The sequence below is a fragment of the Populus euphratica genome, unplaced genomic scaffold, assembly GCF_000495115.2.
Source record: "Populus euphratica unplaced genomic scaffold, PopEup_1.0 scaffold739.1, whole genome shotgun sequence".
Taxonomy (NCBI): domain Eukaryota; kingdom Viridiplantae; phylum Streptophyta; class Magnoliopsida; order Malpighiales; family Salicaceae; genus Populus; species Populus euphratica.
This window is the reverse complement of record NW_011500610.1, coordinates 27995-53421: the sequence shown is the minus strand read 5'-3', so window position 1 is coordinate 53421 and position 25427 is coordinate 27995. Positions and strand designations below refer to the sequence as shown.

General features: G+C 34.9%; 4 protein-coding genes and 1 long non-coding RNA gene across 7 annotated transcripts; 2 read left to right on the top strand and 3 right to left on the bottom strand.

Moving 5' to 3' along the window:
• Positions 1 to 2258: 2258 nt before the first annotated feature.
• On the bottom strand, positions 2259 to 4200 carry LOC105115656 (transcription repressor OFP5-like). The gene has a single exon (XM_011012609.1). The coding sequence runs from the start codon at positions 3675 to 3677 to the stop codon at positions 2358 to 2360; it is 1320 nt and encodes a 439-aa protein (XP_011010911.1). The 5' UTR covers positions 3678 to 4200; the 3' UTR covers positions 2259 to 2357.
• Positions 4201 to 4988: 788 nt separating this feature from the next.
• On the top strand, positions 4989 to 8357 carry LOC105115655 (uncharacterized). The gene is made up of 4 exons (XM_011012608.1): positions 4989 to 5906; positions 6320 to 6942; positions 7255 to 7770; positions 8003 to 8357. Exons 1-4 carry the CDS (start codon positions 5654 to 5656, stop codon positions 8129 to 8131), a joined length of 1521 nt encoding a protein of 506 aa, XP_011010910.1. The 5' UTR covers positions 4989 to 5653; the 3' UTR covers positions 8132 to 8357.
• Positions 8358 to 8427: 70 nt separating this feature from the next.
• Positions 8428 to 11755, bottom strand: LOC105115654 (G-type lectin S-receptor-like serine/threonine-protein kinase SD2-5). Of its 3 annotated transcripts, none has more exons than XM_011012607.1 (2): positions 10504 to 11755; positions 8428 to 10374 (listed from the first exon to the last, which is right to left on the bottom strand). In XM_011012607.1, the coding sequence occupies exons 1-2, from the start codon at positions 11522 to 11524 to the stop codon at positions 8642 to 8644; spliced, it is 2754 nt and encodes a 917-aa protein (XP_011010909.1). In that variant the 5' UTR covers positions 11525 to 11755; the 3' UTR covers positions 8428 to 8641. The 3 variants fall into 3 exon arrangements, with proteins under 3 accessions (XP_011010909.1, XP_011010908.1, XP_011010907.1); XM_011012606.1 differs by having other exon boundaries at positions 8428 to 11243; positions 11340 to 11754; XM_011012605.1 differs by having other exon boundaries at positions 8428 to 11280; positions 11350 to 11754.
• Positions 11756 to 19134: 7379 nt separating this feature from the next.
• Positions 19135 to 20812, top strand: LOC105115653 (uncharacterized). Its single transcript, XR_840373.1, has 2 exons — positions 19135 to 19813; positions 19944 to 20812. It is a non-coding gene; the product is annotated as an uncharacterized LOC105115653 (long non-coding RNA).
• Positions 20813 to 20918: 106 nt separating this feature from the next.
• Positions 20919 to 23734, bottom strand: LOC105115652 (U-box domain-containing protein 17-like). The gene has a single exon (XM_011012604.1). The coding sequence runs from the start codon at positions 23203 to 23205 to the stop codon at positions 21052 to 21054; it is 2154 nt and encodes a 717-aa protein (XP_011010906.1). The 5' UTR covers positions 23206 to 23734; the 3' UTR covers positions 20919 to 21051.
• Between the last annotated feature and the right edge of the window lie 1693 nt (positions 23735 to 25427).

The following is a 25427-nucleotide window of genomic DNA, read 5'->3' as shown; positions in this document are numbered from 1 at the left end:
TATACACAAGTTAAGTAGCTTGTAGAAAAAATAGAAGTGTGAGGAAAAGAAGCTTTATTTATTTAGAAATCTTTTTTAAGTGTTTTCAAAACCTTAATAGGTAAAATTGCCCAAAAGTTGTAATAAGGCTCTTGAAATGATACTGATTATGTTAAACTTTTAAACAAGTTAACATCTATACAAAAGATGATAAGAGATTATAAAGGCGCATAAAATGTTTGAGGAGTCTAAATATTAAAGTTGAAGCAACTTATATTATAATATAAGTTAATTATCATTTAGAAAAGAAAGGATGCGTGATTAGTTTCACTATTCTTTCAATTTTATTCATGTTGCATTTAAAAATATTTTTCTAAATATCACATATGTATTTTTTTTTCAAAAGCATCAAGATTATAGGAGACACATTAATTAACAAGAAAAACTAAATGATAAGGGGTTTTTGTTGTACCCCTTTTTATAGAGCATTATTCATTGTAATAGTTTTTTTTTCATATTTTTTCTATTAATGCTTTTTTAAAAAAAACTTCATCTTATAATATTAGATTTTTTTTTATTGCGTCATCCTACTCTCATTACATGAATTGCGGGTTAATTGGGTTAACTCTTTTTTTTCTTTTTCTTCTTACTTTTATTATTTAATATTGAGTTGATTAAGGATTAGGTTTCATGATCTATTTTATTTACTTTCTATTGGGTTATTTCAGTATTATGATCGGAGAATGGTGATTAATAGGTTACCCCAAGTTAAATTGAGTTGTTTTTTATGTCCTTTTTTAATTGATTTTTTTTTAATTTTATTATTTAACATTAGGTAAATTGAAAATTAAGTTTCATGATATGTTTTGATTTTCTTTCTATGGGGATATCTTGGTTTCTTGATTAGGATCATGAGTTTTAACATTTTAACCCTGATTAAATCAGGTTGTATTTTTTTTCTAAAAAGTTATTTTGGTCTCATGACTTAGATCACAAGTCTTTCAATATTTGATTTTTTTATTAGGTTGTCCCTATCTTATGACACGGGTAGCAAGTTTGGCGAGTTAATTCAATTGACTTGGTTTTTTTAACTGATCTTTTTTTTTCAATATCATCATTTAATATTGTGTTTTATTGAGAATTAGACTTTATGATTTGTTTTGATTTTTTTTATTAGGTTGTCTCATCCTTATGACCAGTGAATAATGCTCAATGAGTTAACCCAGGTTAACTTAACTTATTTTTTGTATTATTTTTTAATTAAACTTTTTACAAACTTTATAATTCAACATTAGGCCAAGCAGGGTCAATTAAGAATTGAGTTTTATAATTTGTTTTAATTTGCTCTTTACGAGTTATCTCTGTCTCATAATCGAAATCGTAGATTTAGCAGACTAACCCGAGTTAAAGCATGTCATTTTTTTTTCCTGTTAGGTTATTTTAGTCTCATTACTCAAGTCTCGGACTAATTAAGAATTGAATTTTATAATTTATTTTGATTTGCTTTCTATTGAGTTATTTTTTTCTTATGACCTAGAATGTGTGTTTGACAAGTTAATTTAGATCACTTTTTTAGATATTTTATTATTAATTTTTTCATTTAATCCTTCAACATTGAGAATTGAGAATTAGACTTTATAATAGCATTGAGGTTATCATAGTCTTATAATTCAAGTTGTAAATTGAATATGTTAACCCGAGTTGATCAAAATAAATCCAATATGTTTTGTAATATGAAGGAAAATTTCATCTTGAAATTTCTTTTAGTATAATTAAGTCATCCAAGCTTTTTAAAATTTTCAAAGTCAATCGAGTTAACCTCTATTCAATTTAATTTTTTTATTAAATAAATATTAATAATATCTAAATATTTTTTTATATTAAAAAAATCTAAAATTAACTGGATCCGCAACCTAACACGGCTAATGATCCACTAGATTATGTAAACCGAACTGTATATGGATTTGCCACTTTGCTGCCTTCCCGCTCATAGATGTTGAATGTAAGTTATTGACATTGCACGGCAATCCTTGGTACTTGTGAGAGGATAGGGCTTCTCTCACTCTTTAAAGATTCGTAGCATGATAGGTGATGGGAATGCTAAAGCATCAATGCGTGTTGCCAGCAATTAGCTGTGTACTGTTTACAACTCATCAATTCTCTCCTTTCCTCATCAGTGCATCACTTCGATTATGGTGGACATATGTACACAAACTTTAATAGCACTAATTCTTGAAATCGTTACTGCATTGAAGTTATGATGACAATTTTTCATGGAATGATAATTAATTAGAGGCATCATCATCTTATAACAGTAATATCTTAGCAATTTACAGGAAATTTACAAGTTTCTTGCTATAATTAACTGAATAATGCGGTTATTCATCGTAAGATTGTTCATTCTCTAGTTCAGTATCAAAACAGGCCTCGTTCAGATCAAACCATACCTGCCGGAATACCTTGACAATAAGATCATGATACTCGTCAGCATTCAATGTCAGATAGCACGCCAAGAGTTCTTCGAGCTCTTCTGACCGGCTAATTCTCTTCTCCTCAATCATTTCAATCATTGAATCTCTGAAGTCCTTCTGTGGATCAAACGAGGTTTTCACCACAGCGAAATTCTCTAGGCCTGTGAATCCCTCCACTTTTTTCTCTCTGGCCTTTTTCTTCTTTTTCATCTTGGCTTTCTTCATGTCTTCCAGTGCTTTTATTTTGCAGATTTCGACTTTTGAAGCAGTTCTTGGAGAAATAGCCCTGACTTTACTTTTCTTTTTCCTCTGCAATTCTCTGTTTATGTACAGAGATTTTCTCAGTTTCTCCCTCTTTGTCTTGAGCTCTTCAATCTTCATGTCTTTCAACGTTTGCCACTCAGAACTCAAATTTTCAGCAGAAATTCCATCACTTTCTTTATGAGCAGCAAATAAAAAGTCTTTTTTAGTCTTTCTTAGATGAGAATCGCTCACATTAATGGAAGACACGGAGAAATCTTTTTTTGAATGAGAAGCTGTCAACTTACAGTCCTCTCTCTCTATCCTCCCAATCGTTCTTTCTGATTCCATTTCAAAAATATTCTTTGATGTCTCTTTTCTTGATACTCTCTCTGCTTCAAACGATTCTCCATTCAATTTGAACCGCTGCGCTTCGAAAACCCTTTGATCTGTTTTCCTCGTTTTCTCCTTTCTCTCAACCCTCAACCTTGGGGTTCTGATTTCTGCTACCTTTTCACTTATACATGCATCCATTTCAGGCAAAATCTCAATTTCTCTTGGCAGTCCTCTCATTTCCCTTGCTTCATAAACCTTGTTGCTGAACCTGATTTTGTCTTCTTTTCTCTTATTTACCCTTGCAGCGTTTGATCTACAGCTGTGACAACTTGATGGTGGAGCCTGGAGCTCACTGTCCAAATCATTATGCAATGAACTCAAAGCACCTGTGCTAGCACTCTCGTCACCAAAAGAAAGTCTCCAAAAAGCATCGCCATCCCCTCCATAGAATCTACCTCCTCCTTCACCACGAGCAAATGGCAATGGACTTGCGGAAACAGAATTCCATTTCCCTTTTTGCTTCGCTTTTGCATGTTCTTGCCCTGGGTTGATGCTCATGTGCTTGAACTTTGTTAGCCAGGAAGTGGAGAAAACATGAGATATTAAAGAAGGGCGCGAAGAGGATGGGGTCTTTTTCCTACGCCACTTCATCGTTTTCTACTTCTGACAAGCAGGGTTTTTCCTGCTTGTTATGGAGTAGTTTTCTTTCTTTTGCTTTGATGAGAATAGCTTGATATTATTTTTTTAAGGTTATCCAGTTGCCAAGAGAAGAAGAAGAAGAAGATGGAGATGGTGATAAGAAACTGAATGGGATGATAATGGGAGGGGGGGAGAGAGAGCTGTAGCAGTTTGGGACAGTTAGAGACTTATAAATAGGGACGTGGGTTTCTTACTTTGTTTTCTGCTGCTAGTTTTTTTTTTCTTTTCAAAAGAGGCACCCGCCCTTAATCTTGTGACCACTTTGGCTTCTTTTTTTCACTTTATGGTTTGTACATGGAAATGAATTCATGCCTAAGCCCATGCTCAGATGGGAATCCCTTTGATCCTCTAGGTGCAGGATCACCCCAAGTTCATTCACAAGAATTATGGTCTATAATTCTGTCCACATGTCCAGTGTTGTTGCATCAGCAGCTCGTGAACTTTTGTATCTTGGTATGAACCAGCTACCAGGCCTTTGAAATGGGGGCAGATTTTGGACAATTAGGACTGACAGTTCTCTCTTTATGGCTTTAGTGATTTGGAGATTTCTTTCTTTAATCATTTCCTTTCGTTTTCTTTAAAATCTATCTGTTTCCTTCTTTTACCTTTTGCTTATTTTTGGTTTCTGGAGGTGTGACTTTTTGCTTTTATGTCAAAGACCACTACAGTGGCTAATAGCCTCGGAAAAAAAAGAAGATCGTAGCACTTAATAAGAATTAAGGGTGAAAGAATGGTTGGGTTTGGTAAGCCTCAGGCCCACAAACAAAAGTAAATCGGTCCAAATCCTTGGCTGCATTGGATAAACACCTGCAGTAGGTTGAGGTCCTGTATTGTCAACAAGTTTTGCGTCTAGAGGATAGATTGCATTTCAAGAACAGAATATAGAAACTTTTCTCTTACTCCAGATATGATAGAGGCATCACTTTGTTTTAAAGAAAACCAACAACTGGTATTCTAGTTAGAAAGGCTGCAGACATCAATGTTTGCTTGTTAAGACCAAATTAGTTATGCTAATGCCCTTACCCACTGTTACAGTCAATGTGTGGTTTGCATCACAGACAGCGAAGGATTTGGAGTAAATTTGCATTGCAGAGCTAGAAATTACAATTACACTTGACATAATAGCATTCATGTAACTTGCACAGACTAGGACAATTGTTCCGCTTTCAGTCCCACTTTGGCCTTGTAATAAGTTTAGCATGTGCAGCCGACCCGTGGTCCATCAAAGGCAAGAAGGGTCATTGTCAGATTCATACTGTAATGCGATGTGTGATCATTACCAGCAAGAAGGGCCAGAATCTCCTATTTTGGTTTTCCTCTGCTTGTTCTGCAGAATAACGGCTCAATAACTCTATACGTATACCCCCAAGTATATACTCGAAGTAGTATAAACTTTTTTATTGTAATGTCCTTTTGGAATACGTGAAGACTTGCTAGGGTAGGTTTTAACGTCTACAGAAGTTAGCTAGAAACGACACCTTTCCTTACAGCATAGGCTGAAGATGAACTTTTACTATTTTCCAGTGATTTCTCTAACTTTGTGAATATGATTTTAAACAGATGTAACCAAAAGTCCTTTTGTATCCCTAGCTTATATTGTTTTTCATTAAAAATTCTGGTTTGTCCCTTTCTTTTCTGGTGCGAGAGTTAGTTTAAGAAAGGCATAAGTAGCCCTCTATGAACGGGAATTTGTACCGACCGAAGTTACACATAGGAAATTAACAATAATATCTGTAGAGCTTTCATTACGAGGAAGAGTATGTTCCTCGCAACTGGAAAGTAAGACCAAAGTCTAGAGCAATTTTTTCGTACTTGGCTCTCAATCAATCAAGTTCGAATTCTACATCTCTACTGAGACTCTTGAATTCATTATCATATTATATATAGTTATGTACATGTGTGATATCAAACTTCCTCTATTATAACCAATGGATGGAAAGAAGAACCCAGTTTATTTTCTTCCTGTTCTGGCCGTGGTTATTCTTTCAGGAGCCTTATATGCTACAGCTGCAAATGAGTACGTATCAGCATTAGGCGATCCCGGAATGAGAAGAGATGGTTTAAGGTTGGCAATAGAGTCATGGAATCAATGCAATGAGGTTGGAGAAGAAGTTCCTTCTATGGGCAGCCCAAGAGCTGCAGATTGCTTTGACATATTCAAGGCTTCTCCGAAGGCAGAAGGTAAGATTTTCAGGCCATTTTCTTTGCTTGTCTTCTATCTGCACCTGGATGCAATGAAGCCTAATATGCTTGTTTAAAGTATTCATGCATCTCTGGTGATAATTTAGGAAGATCTGTTTGCTTTATCACCGTATTGAATTGCCTTTTTGGATAGAAAATTGTCATGTTGTAGATTGTTAGTACAATGATACCTTTCCTTCAGTGAACAAGAGTTAGTCTGTTTATGATTCTTGAGTTTTATAAATCCAATAAATGTATAAATTCCCAGCAAGAACTTGAACTCAGAATAGACAATTTCTTAACGAAAAGAAGGGTTTGTATAACTTCTATGTTTCTGTAGTAAGTTGTAAGAAGAAAGTACTCGAACATTTATGATCTGTATTTATTTTGTTTCTGAATTTTCTGTCTTGTAGAAAAGGACTGCGCCCTCTGCAATTCCTTGCCTTATGCATTGGTCCACAGAGTCACAGTGGAAGACAACAAGCTTAGTGTTGGAAACCCTTTTCTAGGAGTGCAACCAAATGCCCTTTATGATGTAAACCTTTATGCTGCGGATAAGGAACTCTATTTAGGCTCAAAATGCCAAGTTGAAGACACTCCTAATCCGTGGCAATTCTGGATGATCATGCTCAAAAGCGGCAACATGGACACTTACTCAGCCAAGTGCCCCAAAAATGGCCACAGAGTGGGGCCTTTTGGCCCGGACACTGGATTCCCTTGCTTTGGAAAAGGGTGCATGAACCAGCCATTCATTTATCATGATTACACCACGTTGCAAGGGCCTCATAGGACGACACTTAAAGGAAGGTTTTATGGGTCATGGGATTTGGATGCAGATTTGAGCAAGGGACTAATGGATAACATTTCATACCATTCTGTGACATGGGAGAAGGAGGTAGGAAAGGGAAGTTGGATTTTTCATCATCTTTTGAGGACCTCAACAAAGTATCCATGGTTGATGCTTTACTTGAGATCAGATGCCACACATGATGTTTCTGGTGGGTACCATTACCCAACAAGGGGTATGTCAAAAATTGTGAGTACTCCTTTTACATTCTTTGATCTAATTAATATACATATTCAAATTCCTCAACAGTTCAAATACAAACAAAGGGAGTGCCTTACCTTTTCTTTGTTTCTGCCAAGCCTCCGGTGTAGATAAAATATTATGATGCATAGAAATAGATTGGAATGTAGGTCAAATCCTGCAAACATTTCACAGGGGAGGTGGATTTACACGAGTGACATCTAGGGGTTGAAAAATTAGTCTATATCATGCACTAATGCAGGTTTTACTTACAAGCCAAACAAACTTGTGAGTGATGGAGTTGACGTGCACTATATGCAGATCCCAGAATCACCAAACTTCAAAGTAAGGTTCACTTTAAATGTAATCAATGGTGGGGGTCCTAGCAGCCAGTTCTACCTGATGGACATGGGAAGCTGTTGGAAGAACGACGGGAAACCTTGCGATGGAAATGTTACTTCAGATGTCACTCGATACAGCGAAATGATCATAAATCCAAACATAAGTTCATGGTGCCATCCAAACAACCTCAATGTGTGCCCTCCTTACCATACATTTCCCGATGGAACACGTATCCATCGCAATGACACTGCTCGCTTCCCTTATGCCGCCTATCACTTGTACTGTTCTCCGGGGAATGCAGAGCATCTTGAAGTTCCTTATAGTTTGTGTGATCCCTATAGCAATCCTCAGCCTCAGGAGATATTACAGATTTTGCCACATCCAGTTTGGGGTGAGTATGGATATCCTACCAAGCAAGGTGAGGGTTGGATTGGTGACCCGAGAACTTGGGAACTTGATGTTGGGAGGTTGTCGCAATCACTTTACTTCTACCAGGTTTGCTTTTCTGTCTTCCACTTTTCTCTTATGGATTAAATGGCCTTAGCACAGTTTCAGAGCTTCAAATTTGCTAGTTCTTTCAAAACTCGAAGTCACTAGATATAATCCTGCATCCTAGAAACGGAAGGAAATTTTTACAGAGGCCGAAAGGAAGTGACATGATGAATCATTAAAATGGACAAAGCTCTTTGAATTATTAAAATGGACAAAGCTATTACTTATTTTGCAGGATCCTGGGACTCCTCCGGCTAGGAGGCAGTGGATGTCCATTGATTTAGGAACAGAGATATTCAAGGCCCCAAATCAAGTTGCTGAATGGACTGTTAGTGACTTTGACATCATTATACCTGAGCAATGAGTAGCGATTTGCGAAGACAAATTGCAGCTTCAAGAAAAAGAAAAGAAAAGAGGTTTCTGGGGAGGTAGCTTCAATTTTCCATGCTAAGTCAACACAATTCAATCAAATGCCCTCGATATGATTTTTCTGAAAAGAATCAGCACAATGTTAATAGTAACATGTTAACCGGAATCATGTATATTTGGCTCTTTGTTGGCTATAAAATTAAATTTTTTTACCTCAAAAACTTAACTGAAAACTGATGGCATTTCTTGGCTTTAAATGCCAGAGAAGTTATAATCATTGCAGTGATATACTTGGAGCTAGAATTTACTTGGTAGTTATTTTACTTGTAGTAAGCAGCTAATTGTAGCCGGGAGTTTCTTGCAGTTTTTCATGCTTTCCTGTCACACTTTATGCTAATTGAACAATTTCCCAGATAACATTACAATAGCGATATAAATACAACTGAAGGTAAAACACCTATCAGAGAAACATAAACACCACATATATTTCGCAAAAGATCTTTCTTCACCTTGGTCCTGATAGTAGTGATGGCAGCAATGTGGCAGTACTGCCCAGCACTGCCTCTCTTCTTATTGCTGCCATTGTTGTTGCATTCTGAAGGCCATAGTCTAGGTCTGCTTCAACACCCATGTTGCCCTCTAAGACCTTAACCACGGTTGACATGCTAGGCCTCCTTGTGTGATCACTTTGCAGACACCAAATAGCAACCCTCACCATCTCCACAGCTTCTAACCTGTGCAATTGCATATCCTCACTGCTATTGTCAACCATATCAATCAATTGATCCTCCTGTGCCTTCTTCATAAGAATAGGGAGCAAATGCATGCACTCAGGCTGTGACCTATCCAGATTTTTCTTTCCGCAGACGACTTCCATGACTACGATTCCAAAACTATAAACATCTGCCTTCTCTGTGATGACTGAGCTGAATAATTCAGGAGCCAAGTACCCAGGAGTTCCTCTCATTGTGGTCACCACTTGACTTTGATCCTTGTCAATCAACTTAGACAAGCCAAAATCAGAGATCTTAGCATGCAGATTTGCATCCAACAAAATGTTTTGTGGTTTGATGTCTAAGTGGACTATTCTTTGTCTGCATTCTTCATGGAGATAGGCCAGCCCCTTTGCTATATCCATGATAATGTTTCTTCTAGTTTGGAAGTCCAGAGGATGTAGTAGTGGTTCCCTGCAGAAAATCCACTTATCCAAAGACCCACAGCACATGAACTCATAGACTAAAAGCCTATGCAATTTATCAGCACAGAATCCAATTAGCCTCGCCAGGTTGACATGATGGATGCTTCCTATAGTTTTGACCTCAGCCAAGAATTCCTTCTCCCCTTGGCCTAAAGCATCTAGGCGCTTTACTGCAATTTTTTCTCCATTTTCTAGAATTCCTTCAAAAACTGATCCAAACCCTCCTCCTCCAAGCTTCTTCTCGAAATCCCAAGTTGCTACTCCTAGTTCTTGGTATGTGAATCTCATGGGCCTTCCTGATAGTTGATTCAAGTCTTCCATTCCTTCCTCTCGATCTCTTTTCTTCCTCAAAACCATAATACATAGACCAACAATTAAATTCATAAGAAGGATGGCTCCAATAGTTGATCCTGCTATTATTTTAGGATTGATAGAAGATGTAGGATTGATAGAAGATGTAAAAGCACTTCCATTCTCTCCATCATTAGAAATTTTGATGAAGGCATAAGAATAGTAATTATTTCTTTCCTTGCCATCAGCCATTAGTGTAAGAACTGGTGAGGGCAAAAAACAATTCCCATGAGAATCATTACCGTGATACTGAAATAGAGCAGCGTTGCATGAACATTTTTTCAAACATGCATCTTTACAACTCTTCATGTCTGTTCCGTTCAGGACCGCCGCCTCAGGGTCAACATAATTGAAATAGTAGACATCTTCCAGGGGAAGAAGAGAATGGGATTTTGGATTTTCACATGTGGTTGGACTCATCTGCCAGCAATTGTAGTTGCCTTGATCATTTGGGGTATTGGCTCGAGCAAAACCTGCTGGGCACGAGCACTGCCCATTGAAGCACAGCCCATAATTACCACAAGTTGTTGGGTAATCACATGCACTCATCATATCTGTCAACAGATCAACCCCGTCAATCATGTTGCCATCATAAATTCTGAGATGCCCATCAGGATCAAATTTCATGTAAGCCGTCGCTGAGTATTTAACGGTGCTTGTAAGCATTGTATTCGGCTCATCAGGTGAAGCTGACATTATAAGTAAAGCAAGATTACCAGAGGATTCATCATGACTTAGTTGGAGGCTGTCTATGCCCCCAAAAACTGAAAATTTGAAGTACTTTTGTGGCGCAGTAGCTTGGTAAGAAGCAAACAAACCTTGTGGGATCACAAAAAGGCTGAAGCCACCTTCAGATCTATCAGTTTTCGAAACACTTGCCACCAGCTTTTGTCCTGCCACTAATTTGTTCCCAAGAAACAGTACGTCAGCAGGATGATCAAATGAATTCCAAACAGTCTTGTTATTGACATCATAGAGCTCAAGGTTTCCAGTTTCCATCATCCTCATACCCGCAACAGACATGTTAGATGTGTTAGTAGACCAAACGAAAGTTCCAGCAGCATCTCTCAAGATCAAATCTCCATCTGGTAATAATTGTAAAGTTGCGTTCTCACCAACAGGCCTGTTTCTGTTTGCTAACCATAAGGCATCCCGAGCATATTCCGATTGCTTCCATATTGCAAAATAGAAGGAATTCCGGTCCATGGAGTGAAATCCACAAGAAAAAACAGCTCCGTTCATCATGATTATTTTATATGGATTATAAGGCATGGCTGATATGCGATAATTATTCGTCCATGAAGTGGACACATGCGCTGTAGTACTAAAAGATTGCCACACAGTCTTATTATTGTGGCCTTGAAGCACAAGCATTCCTGTTTCCATCATCTTTATACCTGCAACAGACATGTTAGACGTGTTGGTAGACCAGACTAAAGCTCCATCTGCATCTCTCAGAACCAAATTTCCTTCTGGAAGTAACTTTAGAGTTGCGTTCTGCCCAACAGGCTTATTTTCATTTGCCAACCATATGACATTCTCAAGAGTGAAATTATAACTACCATCTGGATAATGTGATATTTGGAGTGATACAACTGCAAAATAAAAGGAATCATTTTTCTGGTCTTCGGAGTAAAATCCACAAGCAAAAGACTCAGACTCACTCATCAAGATCATTTGGTAGAAATCGAAGTCTCCCGCTGGAATGGACAAATTGTTTGTCCATGATGTCGATATTTGTGCTGTGGAGTCATGAATTTGAGCTTCTAGGAAGTATGCAGGAGATAATATGATCAAAAGCTGCACTAGCAAGATATCATTCAAAGGCCATATAGCCATGAGCTCTACTATTTTTGTATGGTATTACTCTGGAATGTAATACAGATCAATAAATGCTGTTTCTATACAACACCAAATGAAGGCAGTGCAGCAGCAGCCATAGGACTTAGGAAGCTTTCCTGTTTTTTAACACAACGTGATGCTATTTGCCCCATCAATGAAAATTCTTTAATTTCGCCGTCCTTATTACCAGCCATGGATAGTGGACATGTTTACCCTCAAGAGTTTACGATTCTTGTTGTATGATTTCCTCGCAATACCCATCATAACTTTTCTTTTAACCGCAAGTAAACATGAGACAAGAAAATTCAAGCATTATTTTCCCATTGGAGCAAATGAAAGTGACATTGGAGAATAGGTTCATACTCAAGATTGAATTGATATTAAATATGTTAATGGCTACACAGTGATGCAAACCACCTAGTCAATTTACATATCATACATACAAGGCATATTGAAAGTTTTTTTAACGTGTTAATTTCTTGATTTTAATTTGTCCCGGAAGCACATCTCGCGCTCTCACTTTTCTTTTAGGGTCTGCACAATTTGTTGTAGAGAACAATACAATTTTATTTAATTTGTTGATTTGTTGATTTTAATATATATTTAATTGTTCTTTATACAATTTTTATTAACAAGAAAAAAAAAGGAGTAGATTGTGCCTAAGTGCATATCAATTTGTTCAAAAATCAAATAATTCTTCTAGCGAACTTAGAATTAAGCTGGTATGTACGTGCTACAAATTTCATTGGAAATCACTCGATAAATCATGACACTTCATTGACCATATACTATAAATAATAAATATCATTAATATTTTGTGCAGTGCTATTCCCATTCCTTGAGTTTTAATCTCTCTCCATAATTTTATGGGATGACCAAATTAACCTATCTTTTTTTTAGTATTTTTCATACATAACATAATTTGATATTTATGAATTTCTTGCCATGCTTGCTTGTGTGTGTGTGTTTTAATTTTATATTCTATAATTTTTATTTTTAGGAAAATATAATATTTATATAAAAAATGATTCAGATTCATAAATAATATCTAGAATTGGTATCACTATTTTAATATAAGAGAAGAAATTGATATCATTGTACTAATTGTAATTAACCAACGTTGTAAATAAAGATTAATATTTTTTTTCTCCGTAAATATTTGGAATTGGATTAACAGCAGAAGGAGCGAGAGTGGAGTGGGAGTTTAAAAAAAGTTGGTGGTTGTTCCTTAACTTTCTTGACGCGGAAAATAAATAAAAAGTTTCTGTTTACAGATTTCAGTTATAAGAAAGCATTATAGACCCACCAGCAGAAAAAATCCAAAAAAATAAATAAATAAAAGGTCGAGAATAATACTTAAATGGTCCTCGTCAAGCAATACGGCAGCCATTAAAGACCCAACAGCCGAGAACGAGAATGACAGGCGTGGAAAATTGACTCATATTCGAGGATGCTTGACGTAAAAAGAGGTGCGGATGCTCGTTAAAAAACACAACAATAATAATAACCTTCTGGGAGACCAAGCAATCAAATTTACAGATGAAGCCAGAGTCCCATCTGCATCTCTCAGGACCAAATTTCCTTCTGGGAGAAACTGCAGAGTTGCATTCTCGCAAACAGGCTTATTTCTGTTCGCCGACCATATTTGATGGCTAAAATACCGACTACCATTCCCAACACTCCAATCTGTCCAGGTTTTGGCTATCCCGACAGCAGAAAAAACCCCATAATAGTCGGTGTAGAATCCACAAGCAAAACCAATCTCATTCAACAGAATGATCCGATTGGCACTAGAGATTGATGGTAAGGAGATGTTATTATTTGTCCATGATGTGGTGTCAGCATAATGAATTTGTGCTTCCAGGAGGTATGGTAGAGACCATAAGATGATCAAAAGCTGCTATGCCAGCATTAGCTAATAATTTACTTTAATACATAATTTTGAAACTACAAACCGTAAATACAATTAACCTTGATATAACAAGATCATTGGAAACGATTTTTTGACGAAAAGAATGGTCTATCATCCCTACAAGGATTGACCCGTGATAGCTACTTTCGTTCCCAGAGTCGTCGGCCTATGGTCCTTGCTCAGTTTCTCAATTAATTTTACCCCTTTGGTCACGGCTGATTGTCGTTCGACAATGACCCTGATATTATTTTTATCAACTAGGTTCCAAATTCCCACAGTTTTTGACCGGGTTACCGGATTTTGACCGGATCGAACGGATTGGCCGGGTCAATTTCTATTTTAAAAAAAATTCAAAACGACGTCGTTTTAATAAAAAAATAAATACAAGTCAACGGGTTACCACCGAGTTTTTGACCGGGTTTTGCCGGGTCGTCCAGGTTTCCGGGTCGGCCGGGTCACGCCGGGTCATGACTTACCTTATTTTTTCATCAACCCGGCCCGGTTCCAGCCCCGGGTCGGCCGGGTCCCGGGTCAACCCTCCGGGTCGGGCCGGGTTTTAAAACTATGCAAATTCCAACCAATGAAACCAGATTTTGAGCACGACTATTTGGAAGGCCAGCTTTTGCTTTTGAATTTTCATAAGAGAACGGTCATCTCATTCTATAGTTTATCTAGCTTTTTAATTTATGGAAATATCCATAAAAGTCAATTGATACTTGTTTCCATGCTCCTTCTAGCCAAAACTTCATCATTGACTATGTAAACACTATTATTCAAATTTTCTCATATTAAGAATCACTCAATTAGATGATACGCACACCACTTATAAATAGTGTTCACGTTTCTCTCTACCATAATACTCTAATTATAAATTTAAATTCATGAAAATGAACACTTCACTCAACATCATAAGGTTTTCACTCACTTTTCTTTTCATATATAAAATATGATCTAAAAAATAAAATTATCGATAATCAACACCCTCTCAAGTACAAAAAATTTTGACAGCTTGAGAGATATCTCACCTTTGACTACTTAAGCACTCATACAATAATATCTAATATGAACTCATTGTGGTCTAGTTTTCATTCACTATTATTATGCAAGAAACATTTCTTCACTCTTCACTAAAGCTTTGTTATTGAATAACAAACATGTTATTTTCACTATTTCCCTAGAGTTTCTTATACCATCTACCACATATGACCACATACATTTTCACTAAAAACGCCTACGTCCTTTTATCATAAAATGGTTGTATCTTTTTTTAATGTATATACTTTATAATCAATTAGTTAGTTAAGTGTGATAATATTTTTGTTTATATAAAAACTTATTTATTATTAATAAAGCTATACTAATATTAATTTTTTATTGCTTGATAAAGGCCTCTACCAAATATCTTTAATTTTTTTATTTTTGTATTTCCAACCCTCATATACCAAATTAAGGTATCACCAATCAAGCTTTTATAAAAAAATGGGTTGTTAGTTTTTAATCAAGTGTGATTTCAACTATTTTACTACAGTATATTCAAAAATGAGTTATTTGGCATTACATGTCATTATTTATTTTGAAAAAATTCTCGCTAAGAACTATAAACTCATATGAACTTTAGTTGATTCAGGAAAGATATTGTCATTGATAGGGATTCATACAAAGACACATTAAATACTAAACAACCATTGATAAAAAAAATAATTTTTATTTCTCAATAAAAATTGATTTATTCAATACATGATTCTTTAAAATTTCAAGTATCCAATCCTTTTATGTCCTCAAGCCAAGATATTTTGCTATTTAGTTTATGCAATCGCAAAGTTGCTCGAGGAACTTTATAAATATGTCTCATAGCACTGTTAGGTTTTTAGCTAGATATTGCATTGTTCCTCTTATTTTCATTGCTAAAAATTTGAAGTTTTTAGCTTAAAAGTAATAGCTCATAGTTTTTAAGGTCTAATGTTGTGCTTCTTATATTGCAGTATTTTTTTATTCAATCAAAGGTTGTTTGACATAAATGAACCTAGTAGTCTCATAATCGAGATGTGTGATTAACTTGGCATGTAGCTAGCTTAGCTTTCAGAGTATTTCATTTGCTTACTTCAATTCTCCTACTTCAGCCTGAGTTTCTTAACATTTCCTTATCATTCTACACTCTTGCCTTTCTTTTGTTTATGTAAATAGTTGAACTTTTCTTATAATTCTTAAAAGGCTTACTAGTGCTTTTGTAAGTGGGCTAAAATGTTATTTGCTTTTTTCTTCATTATGATCAAATTCCACTCCTAGTTGGTTAAGTTAGATTCTAATTTTCTCATTTTTATAGCTAATTCCTCTAGCTCGGAGTTCAGGTCTTCATTATAGGACTCTTGTTGGACTCTAATCTCTTCTTGCATATCTTTTATAATCTGAACAATTAGCTTTTAAGGTCCTTTATGGAACTTTATAAGTTTTTTCTCTTATTTTTTACCATATTGGTTAATACGGGGTTGCTATTCCATCTACGTTATTGGTGAATGTGACTATACCACGATACTTCTAAACTTTTTGACTAATTCCATTAAATTCTTTAAAATTTTGAATCTTCATAGAATTCAGTTAGTCCAATGGTTCGAGTTATGAATTTCTCATAACCTAATTGTTGTAAAACCAAACTAAAGCAATAAATAATGTAACATCAAGCCCCCATCGATGAAACCTAAGTATAATCACCTCAATATATAAGGTAAGATAAGAAATAACTACATTGTGTCCTTCAATGAAATACAGATTTTCTCAAGCTGGAAAACATCCTCTCACAAGTATTCTTTCATATATCTTTTAGTGGGGGTTAAACAAATTTCTCTAATTTAAATATAAATGCCATAAGGTTCTAAATAGATCATATATATATATATATATATATATATATATATATATATATTTTTCTTTTCACCATGTAACTCATGTTCCAAACAAATAATAGCTGTAAACAACACCTTAAACGACCTTTTTTTTTTTATTTTTCTATAGTGATTCAGTGATAAAATATTTTAGCTAAAATTATTGTTGTTGGATTAACTTGAAGAGCAATTACACATTTAAAGTTGATCATACATTCTTTTAATAGGAAAAGAATCAAATCTTAAATGTTCAAAGCTAAAATTCTCAAACAAATCTCATTCTCTTTATCATGTAATCTCTTTTTAAATATAGGCTCTGATATATCGATAACCAACTTTGATTGAAACCCCCACTTAGTCATCTTTCCTTCAACCATTCTTCAATTGATTTTAGTCAACCAAGCATAATTTGATAAAGTTTAGTATATTGGCTTATAGAAATACTCCAAGTTTAATTATAAACAGTCCAATAAAGAATCATATTCGTAAAGGGTAAGAATCATATATATATTATCAAAGGTGAAACACTTATATTATAGGTCTCAAAACCCTATCACAATTTAGAAATATAAGTGTTACACCCAAATATTGAGTTATATCTTCGTATTGATTTTAGAATATAATTTGATCTTGTAAAGACATCATCTCATAATAATCCAATAATTGGCTAGCATTAAGCATTGTTTTTTTAGCTTCACTCACTCTGGTAGCTTGAACTCGAATCTTATTGGCAAGCAATCCCCCATCACATTAATTTTTTTAACCTAATACTCATATCCTTAATGGTAATCATATTATGTCCCTTAATTTCTCTTTTTCATTAAAGATTTGTGAAGATCTAATAAATTACAATTCAAGATGAATAAGTGTGACATGTTATGTTATTTATTAGTGTCCTATCAATGGTCCATCCTAAAAGATGAGATCTAGCTCATAAAGATTCAAACTCATATTGTTTATTCCAAAAGACTTTTTAGGCTCGCAAATTGACTAAATGGTATTGAGGTAACCCGACCTTTTAATCTTATGCAGCCTGAGAATAAAAATAATTCAAGGATACCTCATTCATAGGATGAGTTCCAATATAAGCAAAAGTTTAAGTGAGCATCAGTAAACATAAGTCTGACTCGTATTTAAACTCTTTATCTAATCATATAAGGTGTTGGTCTATAAAGGAAGAAAGATTGCAAATTTGGTAATCCTTGATTAAATATTTTAATCAAATTTATCTTGAAATTTGGATTTCTTTTGATCTTAGTCAAGATTTTGTTATCTTTATTGGTACATTTACTTTGGATTTTGATTGGATACTTTTTTAGCTAATTGATTAAATAAATCATTGGTTTCTTTCATATTCGTTTAATGATGGGTACTTAAATGGATAATTACAACCTAATTGGGTTAAGTTCGAGTATCTAAAATTCATATCATTGGGTAAAGGGTTAGATTTAAATAATAGTTCATATTCAAATTTGTTAATAAGTAATATCAAAGCCCATCATGTGAACACCCTTTATCATCCCTAAGTTTCTAAATAAATAAAAAACTTACTAAAACATTGGATCTTGTATTAATATTTATATTTTAAAATTACAAAACTAAAATATATTTTCCCACACAAGATACTATTATATTATAATTTGTGAGTTCTTTTATATATAAAAAATTATTTTTTAAATAAAATTTATAACTAACACAAACACATAAAATTTATTATATGAACAGAAATTGTATTTGAGGCTCCTTTAGGTTTTAATATAATAATATCATCATTATAGTTTTTAATATTCATTTTATTTTAAAGAATTCATTTTTATTATATGTGAATGTATACCTGAGTAAATTATTAAGGATATATTAGTATTTATATTTAATATTGAAAAATTAAAATAGATTCTCATATCAAGTGGGAACTATCTAAAAGAGTTCTTTGTTCAAATGAAATCTATATGTAGCACAAATACATAGGGTATATAATGTGAATAATTTTGTTTTTGTCATGGCTCTGTTGACTTTTAGCATGATTATATTAGTATTATAGTATTTTCACATTGTTTTTCTTTAAGTCTTGAAGAGCTTTTTCAATATATATGAGAAAAATATTAAAGATAAAGACACAAATAAAAATATTGTCATATCTGTTAATTAATATTTTTCTAAATTCTTATCTAATTTTGTTATTTTTGGATTATAATTTTATGTGAGGTGAGTAAAAATTAAAATACAAGTATGAATAGAAATTTTATTAATTATTTGGTTTAAAGGAATCTTCTTTTAATATTAGTAGCAATTGGAGAAGAAAAAAAAGAACAACAAAAATTATGAGTTCTTTTGTTTAAAGGATCTAGAGATAGCACAAAACAATAACTAAGAACATAATATATAAAAAACTAAGGTCCTATTTAATAATTTGATAAATTTTGATGTAATTTTATTAGTTTTTGTATTTTAACTATGGATTTTTGTTGACATATTTATAAGCAATTTTAGGGTTTTGAAGATTAAAATAAAGTACAAATTAATAAGGTGTAATAGGTTAAGAGTGAATTTATAAATTTATTTTAAATTATTTAAAGTTTAAATGATGGATAAATAGGCAGGCATTTATATATAATAGAATTAACCTATTTGGTAGTAATGATATTAACATCTTAATTTCTTTCTTAATTAGACATAGAGTTTAATTTACATATCAGTATTGATATAAATTTTGTATTATCATGTATAAAAAATAAATAAATATTACCTTCTTTTCTTATCAGCCAAATGTAAAATAAGTCTCATATATATTAGGAGTTGGCAGCTCACAATGTGTGGATTCTTAGTACGTGCATGTTTTTGCATTGAAGTTCTTCGAGCATGGTATGATCATTTGCGGCATAGCGTGGAGAATTTCAACCCAAACCGAAGCGAAGCGTGTTAGTGAGCTGAGTTTTGGGCCTTCTGTCGCACATGAACAAGATCAGGATTGAGAGTTCCACACTTCCTTACATTACGTGGCACAGAGGCTGAGTTCGAACGATCTTGCCCCAACAGTCAAGGTGGCGACTTCCTAGAATGCAGACGGTGATCACAGATAAAGTAGTGACTGAGGATCTAAGGAAAGAGGTCTCGAAATGATATGATGCTCTCTTCGGCAGAAATCAAAGGCCTGAGAAGTGATTTATTCCACTTGCATCTAAGCAGTTGGTATATCGACAGGAAAAGGGACCAGCTATTGCTTGAGATAAGCTCAACTATTCCCAAATATCTAAATCCTTGTGTTCTGCAGCCACCAGCAGTCTGTAATAATTTCCTCGATGAATGGCCTACTTGTGTATCCACTTTGGGTGGCCTTCGATTGTGGGCATGCCCCACTACACCTCACCATTACCAAAACTATCAATTACAAGAAGATTCTACTTTCCAGAGAACTTCCCTCATCAAGGCTTGGATTTCAATGGCTGTCCATGCGCCAACATAATTATTCTGTACTACGCAGAGGCCACCTATCAGGTGAGGTTCATGATGTACTTGGTTTACTCTATGCCCATTCACTTTTGGATAGAAGATGAGAGGAGTGGATCATCACGTCATTCTTTATTTGATATCATGGACATGATAGTGTTCTGCTTGTATTCTGTAGTGGTACGGGAATCTAATAGAGCATTCTCGGTGAATTTATTTAAAAGGAGAAAAGTTGGCTGGGCCATTCTTCCATCACCCACAGAAACCACCACCAGTTTGGTCCCTAGAAAACCCCCGCATGCAGAAATTATCTCCTTCCCTTTCTATGGAATCTTCATAAAGTAACTCTGGTGAGTTAAAATACGAGATGCCTTCTTTGAACTTTTGGAAGAACAGAAATGCTGATCAAACCCTTTTTTGACCATCTAGACTTGATAGATCATAGATGCTTGTTTCCCTTGCATGTGATTTTAAACAAATGGAGTCTGCAATCTTGACTTCCGAGTGATATTCTTTGTGGATGTAACAAGGAATATTGATGACGTTTATCCGAATTCCCTTTGCAGTTTTGAAAAGAAAATAAGGCACATTACATACTTTCTCCTGTTCGTTGTCCTAGAAACCTCTCAGCTTGAATATTAATCAATGAAGACTTCAGTTCATCAAAAACTAACCAACTGGAGAACGCTTTGAGCCGAGATTCCTATGATTTTGGCCAAAGATACTGTGTCATCTTAGAGGGAAGGATTACAACCTTCGTTCTATGCAGAACAATGTTGTCACACATCCATTCGATCTAATAAGTACCTTGTGTCAGAATTGAGAAATTCTGGCTCGAATCTTTAGTATTCTCTTATTTATTACCTGTGTCTACTCTTTAGACAGAATACCGTCACCCATTTTTACTAAGAGACTGAAAAAAACCTCAGAAACGGAAGAAAGGGAGGAAGAAACAGATGTAGAAATAGAAAAAACTGCATCTCAGGCATGTTTTATGCGCAGAGTTAATTGGCAAGAAATGATATGCAGCAGCTTCATTTGTTCTCATGACACACTTATTTGAGTTTAACACAAGTGTATCTAATAATTTCAATTTTGTTCTGACTGATGTTTCTTGTATAAAAACTAACGGACCAACAATATTTATAAGTTCTTCCAAAAGAAACGAGATATAGTATTTCTGTAAATTTTCTCTCTTTATCATCTAAAATTTCAATGAAAGAATTCGTAAATATTGCGGAACATCTATAAACAGGGTAGACAATGAAAAGTTTGGACTTTTACCACTATAAAACAGACACTGATATGGACACAGGCACTGACACTTCGCTGACAAAACTTGGATCCCTATTTGCGGCTGAGTTTCCAGCGAAAGCATATCCGGCACCTAATCCGCCAAACTGCAATGGATAATTCCCACACCTCTGAAACACTCTGGCAAGTGATGCTGCCTTCCTTCTTGCCCGCTTTGTGCCTGTGAACAGCAGACTCTGAAGCAAACCTGCCAATGCCGGTGCCTTGAGCACTTTCTCAGTTGCATCTGTCCCGCCACTCCGGCATAACTCAAGCAGTGCAGCAACAGCATTTTCTTTTCCTCTTGGTGTTCCACAACGCATCATTCCTATTAGCCCTGCCACTGCCATTTCCTCTCCCCCTACTGCTTTAGCCCCAATTGGTTGCCTCACAATCAAAGCCAATGCACCGGCTGCTTCCTCTGCAACCCCTTCCTTTCCCAAAGCCCCGACTAGTGCTGCAATTGCACCTGCTTCTATCATTCTCACACAATTTTCCGTATGTGTTGACAGATTAAATAAAGCTGTGACAGCGTCCTTCTTCCCACGTGGTGTCCCTTTTCTCAATAGGCCAGCTAAGGCTTCAACTGCCCCTTCCTCATCTGCTATTCTCTTCTTGTAGTCATGAACAGCTGACAGGCTAAACAAGGCCGCTGCTGCATTTTCCCTTGCCTCTGTTGTGAGTCCAAACCTCAATACTTGAACAATCGAACCCAGACAACCTTTTTCATCCATAATTCGGCTTTTATTCTTTTCGTAAATGGATAAATTAAGTATTGCTGTTACAGAATTCTCTTGTGCAACAGAGTTTGTAGAAGACAGCAGTTCACAAAGGTAGGGAATCGCACCAGCTTCTGCAATGAAAGCACGGTTTTCTCTTCCAGTTTTTGCTAACAAACGTATCCCACGAGCAGCCACAGTCTTTGCACCTTGCGAACCATTTGCCAGCTGATGAATTAGAAGCGTTGCTGTAGCTCTGTTGGCTTCAATTGCAGCTTTGGAAGGCATAGTCGCTGCAAAAGCCTCCACAGATGAATCTGTATTCTCTGGAGGGTCATAAGGGATTCCATGAGCAGTACACCATTGCACGATCAGATTCCTCAAAGCCCGATTTGGAACAAGGCGAGTGTTCATGAGTATCTGCCCCGTCTTGGGGCAAGTACAGTGCCCTTCGTCCATCCACCTAGATATTGAACTCCGATCATAAGTCTGCCCAGTTGAAATTATCACCGGATCTCGCATCAAATCCAACGATATCGGACAGAAAAAATCCTTGGGTATTGTAATAAAAGTTTCTGCAATCTCTTGAGCAATCAACCCTTTTCTCCGCTTCTTCTGATTCCCAATTTGCAACTCCACCTCGTTTTCCCCAAACCCATAAAGCAAAAACCTACAATACCGAGCAATTGCGACAAACCCATTAAGCACCGAAGTTGTGGGCTCAATATCTCCCTCGTGACTAACAATTTGCTCCTCCAAGAACTCAATTTCTGTTATACAACTCTTGGCATCTTTAATCCCCAAACCCTCCACAAAAAACAACCTCAACTCCGCCAGACCAGGAATCCTTCCATGCTCAAACTCATCAAGAAACGAAAACAACCTGACTCTCAAAGCCTCCTCATCCTTATCAATCAATAACCTCGTTCTCCTTGATTGTGTTTGCATAAGATCAATCTGTTCCCTAACATCCTCACTCAGTTCAACATCATCCAATGGAAAAACATCCAAAAGGGTAGATATTTCCTGATTCAAATCATGAAAATGGCCCGAAATCGAATGGTTTTGAAGCAACAACCATAATTTGCTGGATCGCACACAATAATCAAGCAATATTTTTGAGCGGTACAGCAACAAATAAAGCTCTTTAAAACAAGCAAATGTGGGAGAAGATAAGGCAGAACCAACCCCAGAGTCCCTCAGATACTCCAATAAAACAACAAAGATTTCAATTTTACGAATTAAAGAACGAGAATTCTTTCTTTGAAAGAAGAGTGACTTCCCTGAGAAAGAAGACACAAGCTCTGTTGACAATGATACAAGAGTCTGTACAAGTCCCACGTCGGTAAAATCAACCGGTGCCAAGAAAACCTCTAAAGACGGCGATCGTCGCCGCCTTAGAGAAGAAAATATAGCGGCAGTAGCCATAAACAAACTACCAACCTCTAAGGAAACTTTCTCAACAAGAATGGAAGATCTTTATTTCTTTAATTTGAGAGAAAGAAGAGATTTTGAAGTAGCACAAACCTTTGGCTTCTTTATCCTTATAAACAATCAAGATCTCTGCAACCTCAAAATCTCCACAATTTCCTGGCTCATAAAACGAGAAGAAGAGCAAATTGAAAAATGGGTTTCAGTTGTTTATTATGGTTTGTTTGAATGTTGAAAGTTAAAAGAGAGAAGAAGATTTGGTCTTTACAAAGAGGGCGGTTTTTCAAGAGAAAGATTGATGATTCCGCGTTAAGTTCGAGAGACAGGGGAAAGAGGACTGAGCTACCTATGACGTTTGTTTCTTTTCTTTTTTTATTTATTTTTTGAGAATTAAAGAAATTCAATGCAGTTTTGGTGAAAAATGACTTGTATTGCTTTGACGGATAAGTGTCCATATTCCTGTGCTTCCCATTTATTTCCACCTCCTTCCACCACTACTATATGACTGGATACAGAGAGAGAGCTTGTGATGATACTAACAGAGCTTGTGATGATACTTACAGCTCATTGTATCTACAGTCTTTGTCACTAACACCATTTTCAGCTTAATCTGCACTATTAACTAATACACTATTAACAGTGAAGCATCTGTAGCTTTCTTTTTTTCAATTTCAAACTTTTCTACGGTGATTTTGGGTGTTTTGGGCTGTTGAAAGGTTTATTTTGGTTTTTTAAGGTGATTTTTTTTTTTGGGTGAAAATGACCTGAAAATAGTATTCTAAGTTAAAAACTCTTCTCTTGATTTTTCGGCCACTGTAACGGTGGCTGGATTTCGAGCACCAGCAAACAATAAGTTGCCTGCATCTATTCTTACACCTATTTTTACTATAATATACAAGCCTCATGAGTCCTTGAAAAGACTGGTTGGGAATGGATGTTTCTCTTTTGAATTTTTAAGCACAATAAGTAACTCTTGAAGTTTTTGAAGAAGACATATAACAGACTTTTTTTTCTTTTTAATGTTTAAAATATAGTAAAATAATAATTTTACTCACAAAAACAAGAATTTTAAAGCTTGTGCGCAGGAGCTTTTAGTCTTTTCATCTTGTATTATGATATTGCCAAGAAGAGCGAGGTGGATTTGATATTTTAGTAAATATTAAATATTATTTTAATAGAAATAATTACTAGAGTGTGGAAGGCGCGCAAGCAGCCTCTCTCAGCGACCATAAATTTTCTTTTATTATGTTGTTTGATTCTTCACCATGTTCTTTTCCTACCGAGGCGGGTGTGCTCAGGTAATGGCTTGGTTTTTTTTCCTGATGAAACTTTTTTTTTTCTCTTTGTTTTTTTTTTTAAATTTTATATTAGTCCTTTTTATTATTAATGTTTTAATTAACTTTTTATTTTTTATTTTTAAATTTTTTTATTAATTGTTTTATAAAAATTTTATGTATTTTCAATTTCACCCTAAAATCCTAATTTTTCAATATATTTTTTTATTTCATTCTTATTCTTTTTATTTTTATTTTTATTTTTTTTCACGATCTTTTTGTAAAAAAATTATTTGTTTTCAAACCCATCCTTCAATTCAAATTTATGCTATATTATTTTTTAATTCAATCCTTGTTATTTTATTTTTTTATCTTTTTAGTTAAAGTTATTTTTCTTTTTATTTTCATCGTTCAATCAAAAATTTATAATTGCCCTCTAATTTATTTTTTACTTAAATTTTTTATCCTCATGCTTTGAATTGCTAATTTTTATTTTGAATTTTTTTGTATAATTAATGTTTTTCCAATTTTAACCTGTTAGGGATTGAACCTCGTGGTTTTTCCATATATAGTGTTCATATTCTAATAACCCAGATCACATATTTAAAAAGTTAGCATAGATTAACAATTTTTTCGTATTTATGCTTCTTTTTTTTAATTTTATTATTCGACATTAATTTTTAAAAAAAAAAATTAGTTTCATATTTTTTTAATTTTTTTCTATTAAGTTATCCTCATCTCATGATCTGGGTTTTGGGATGGCTCACCTTTTATTACCCATGTCACATGTATATCATGCTAACTTAGATTAACTCGGATTAGTTTTTTTTAATTCAATCTTATCATTCTATATTTAATTGACTGAAAATTAAACTATATCATGTTTCCCTTTCTTTTATTTTTAGTTTGTTTTTATTATTATATATTTATTATCTAATTAAAATA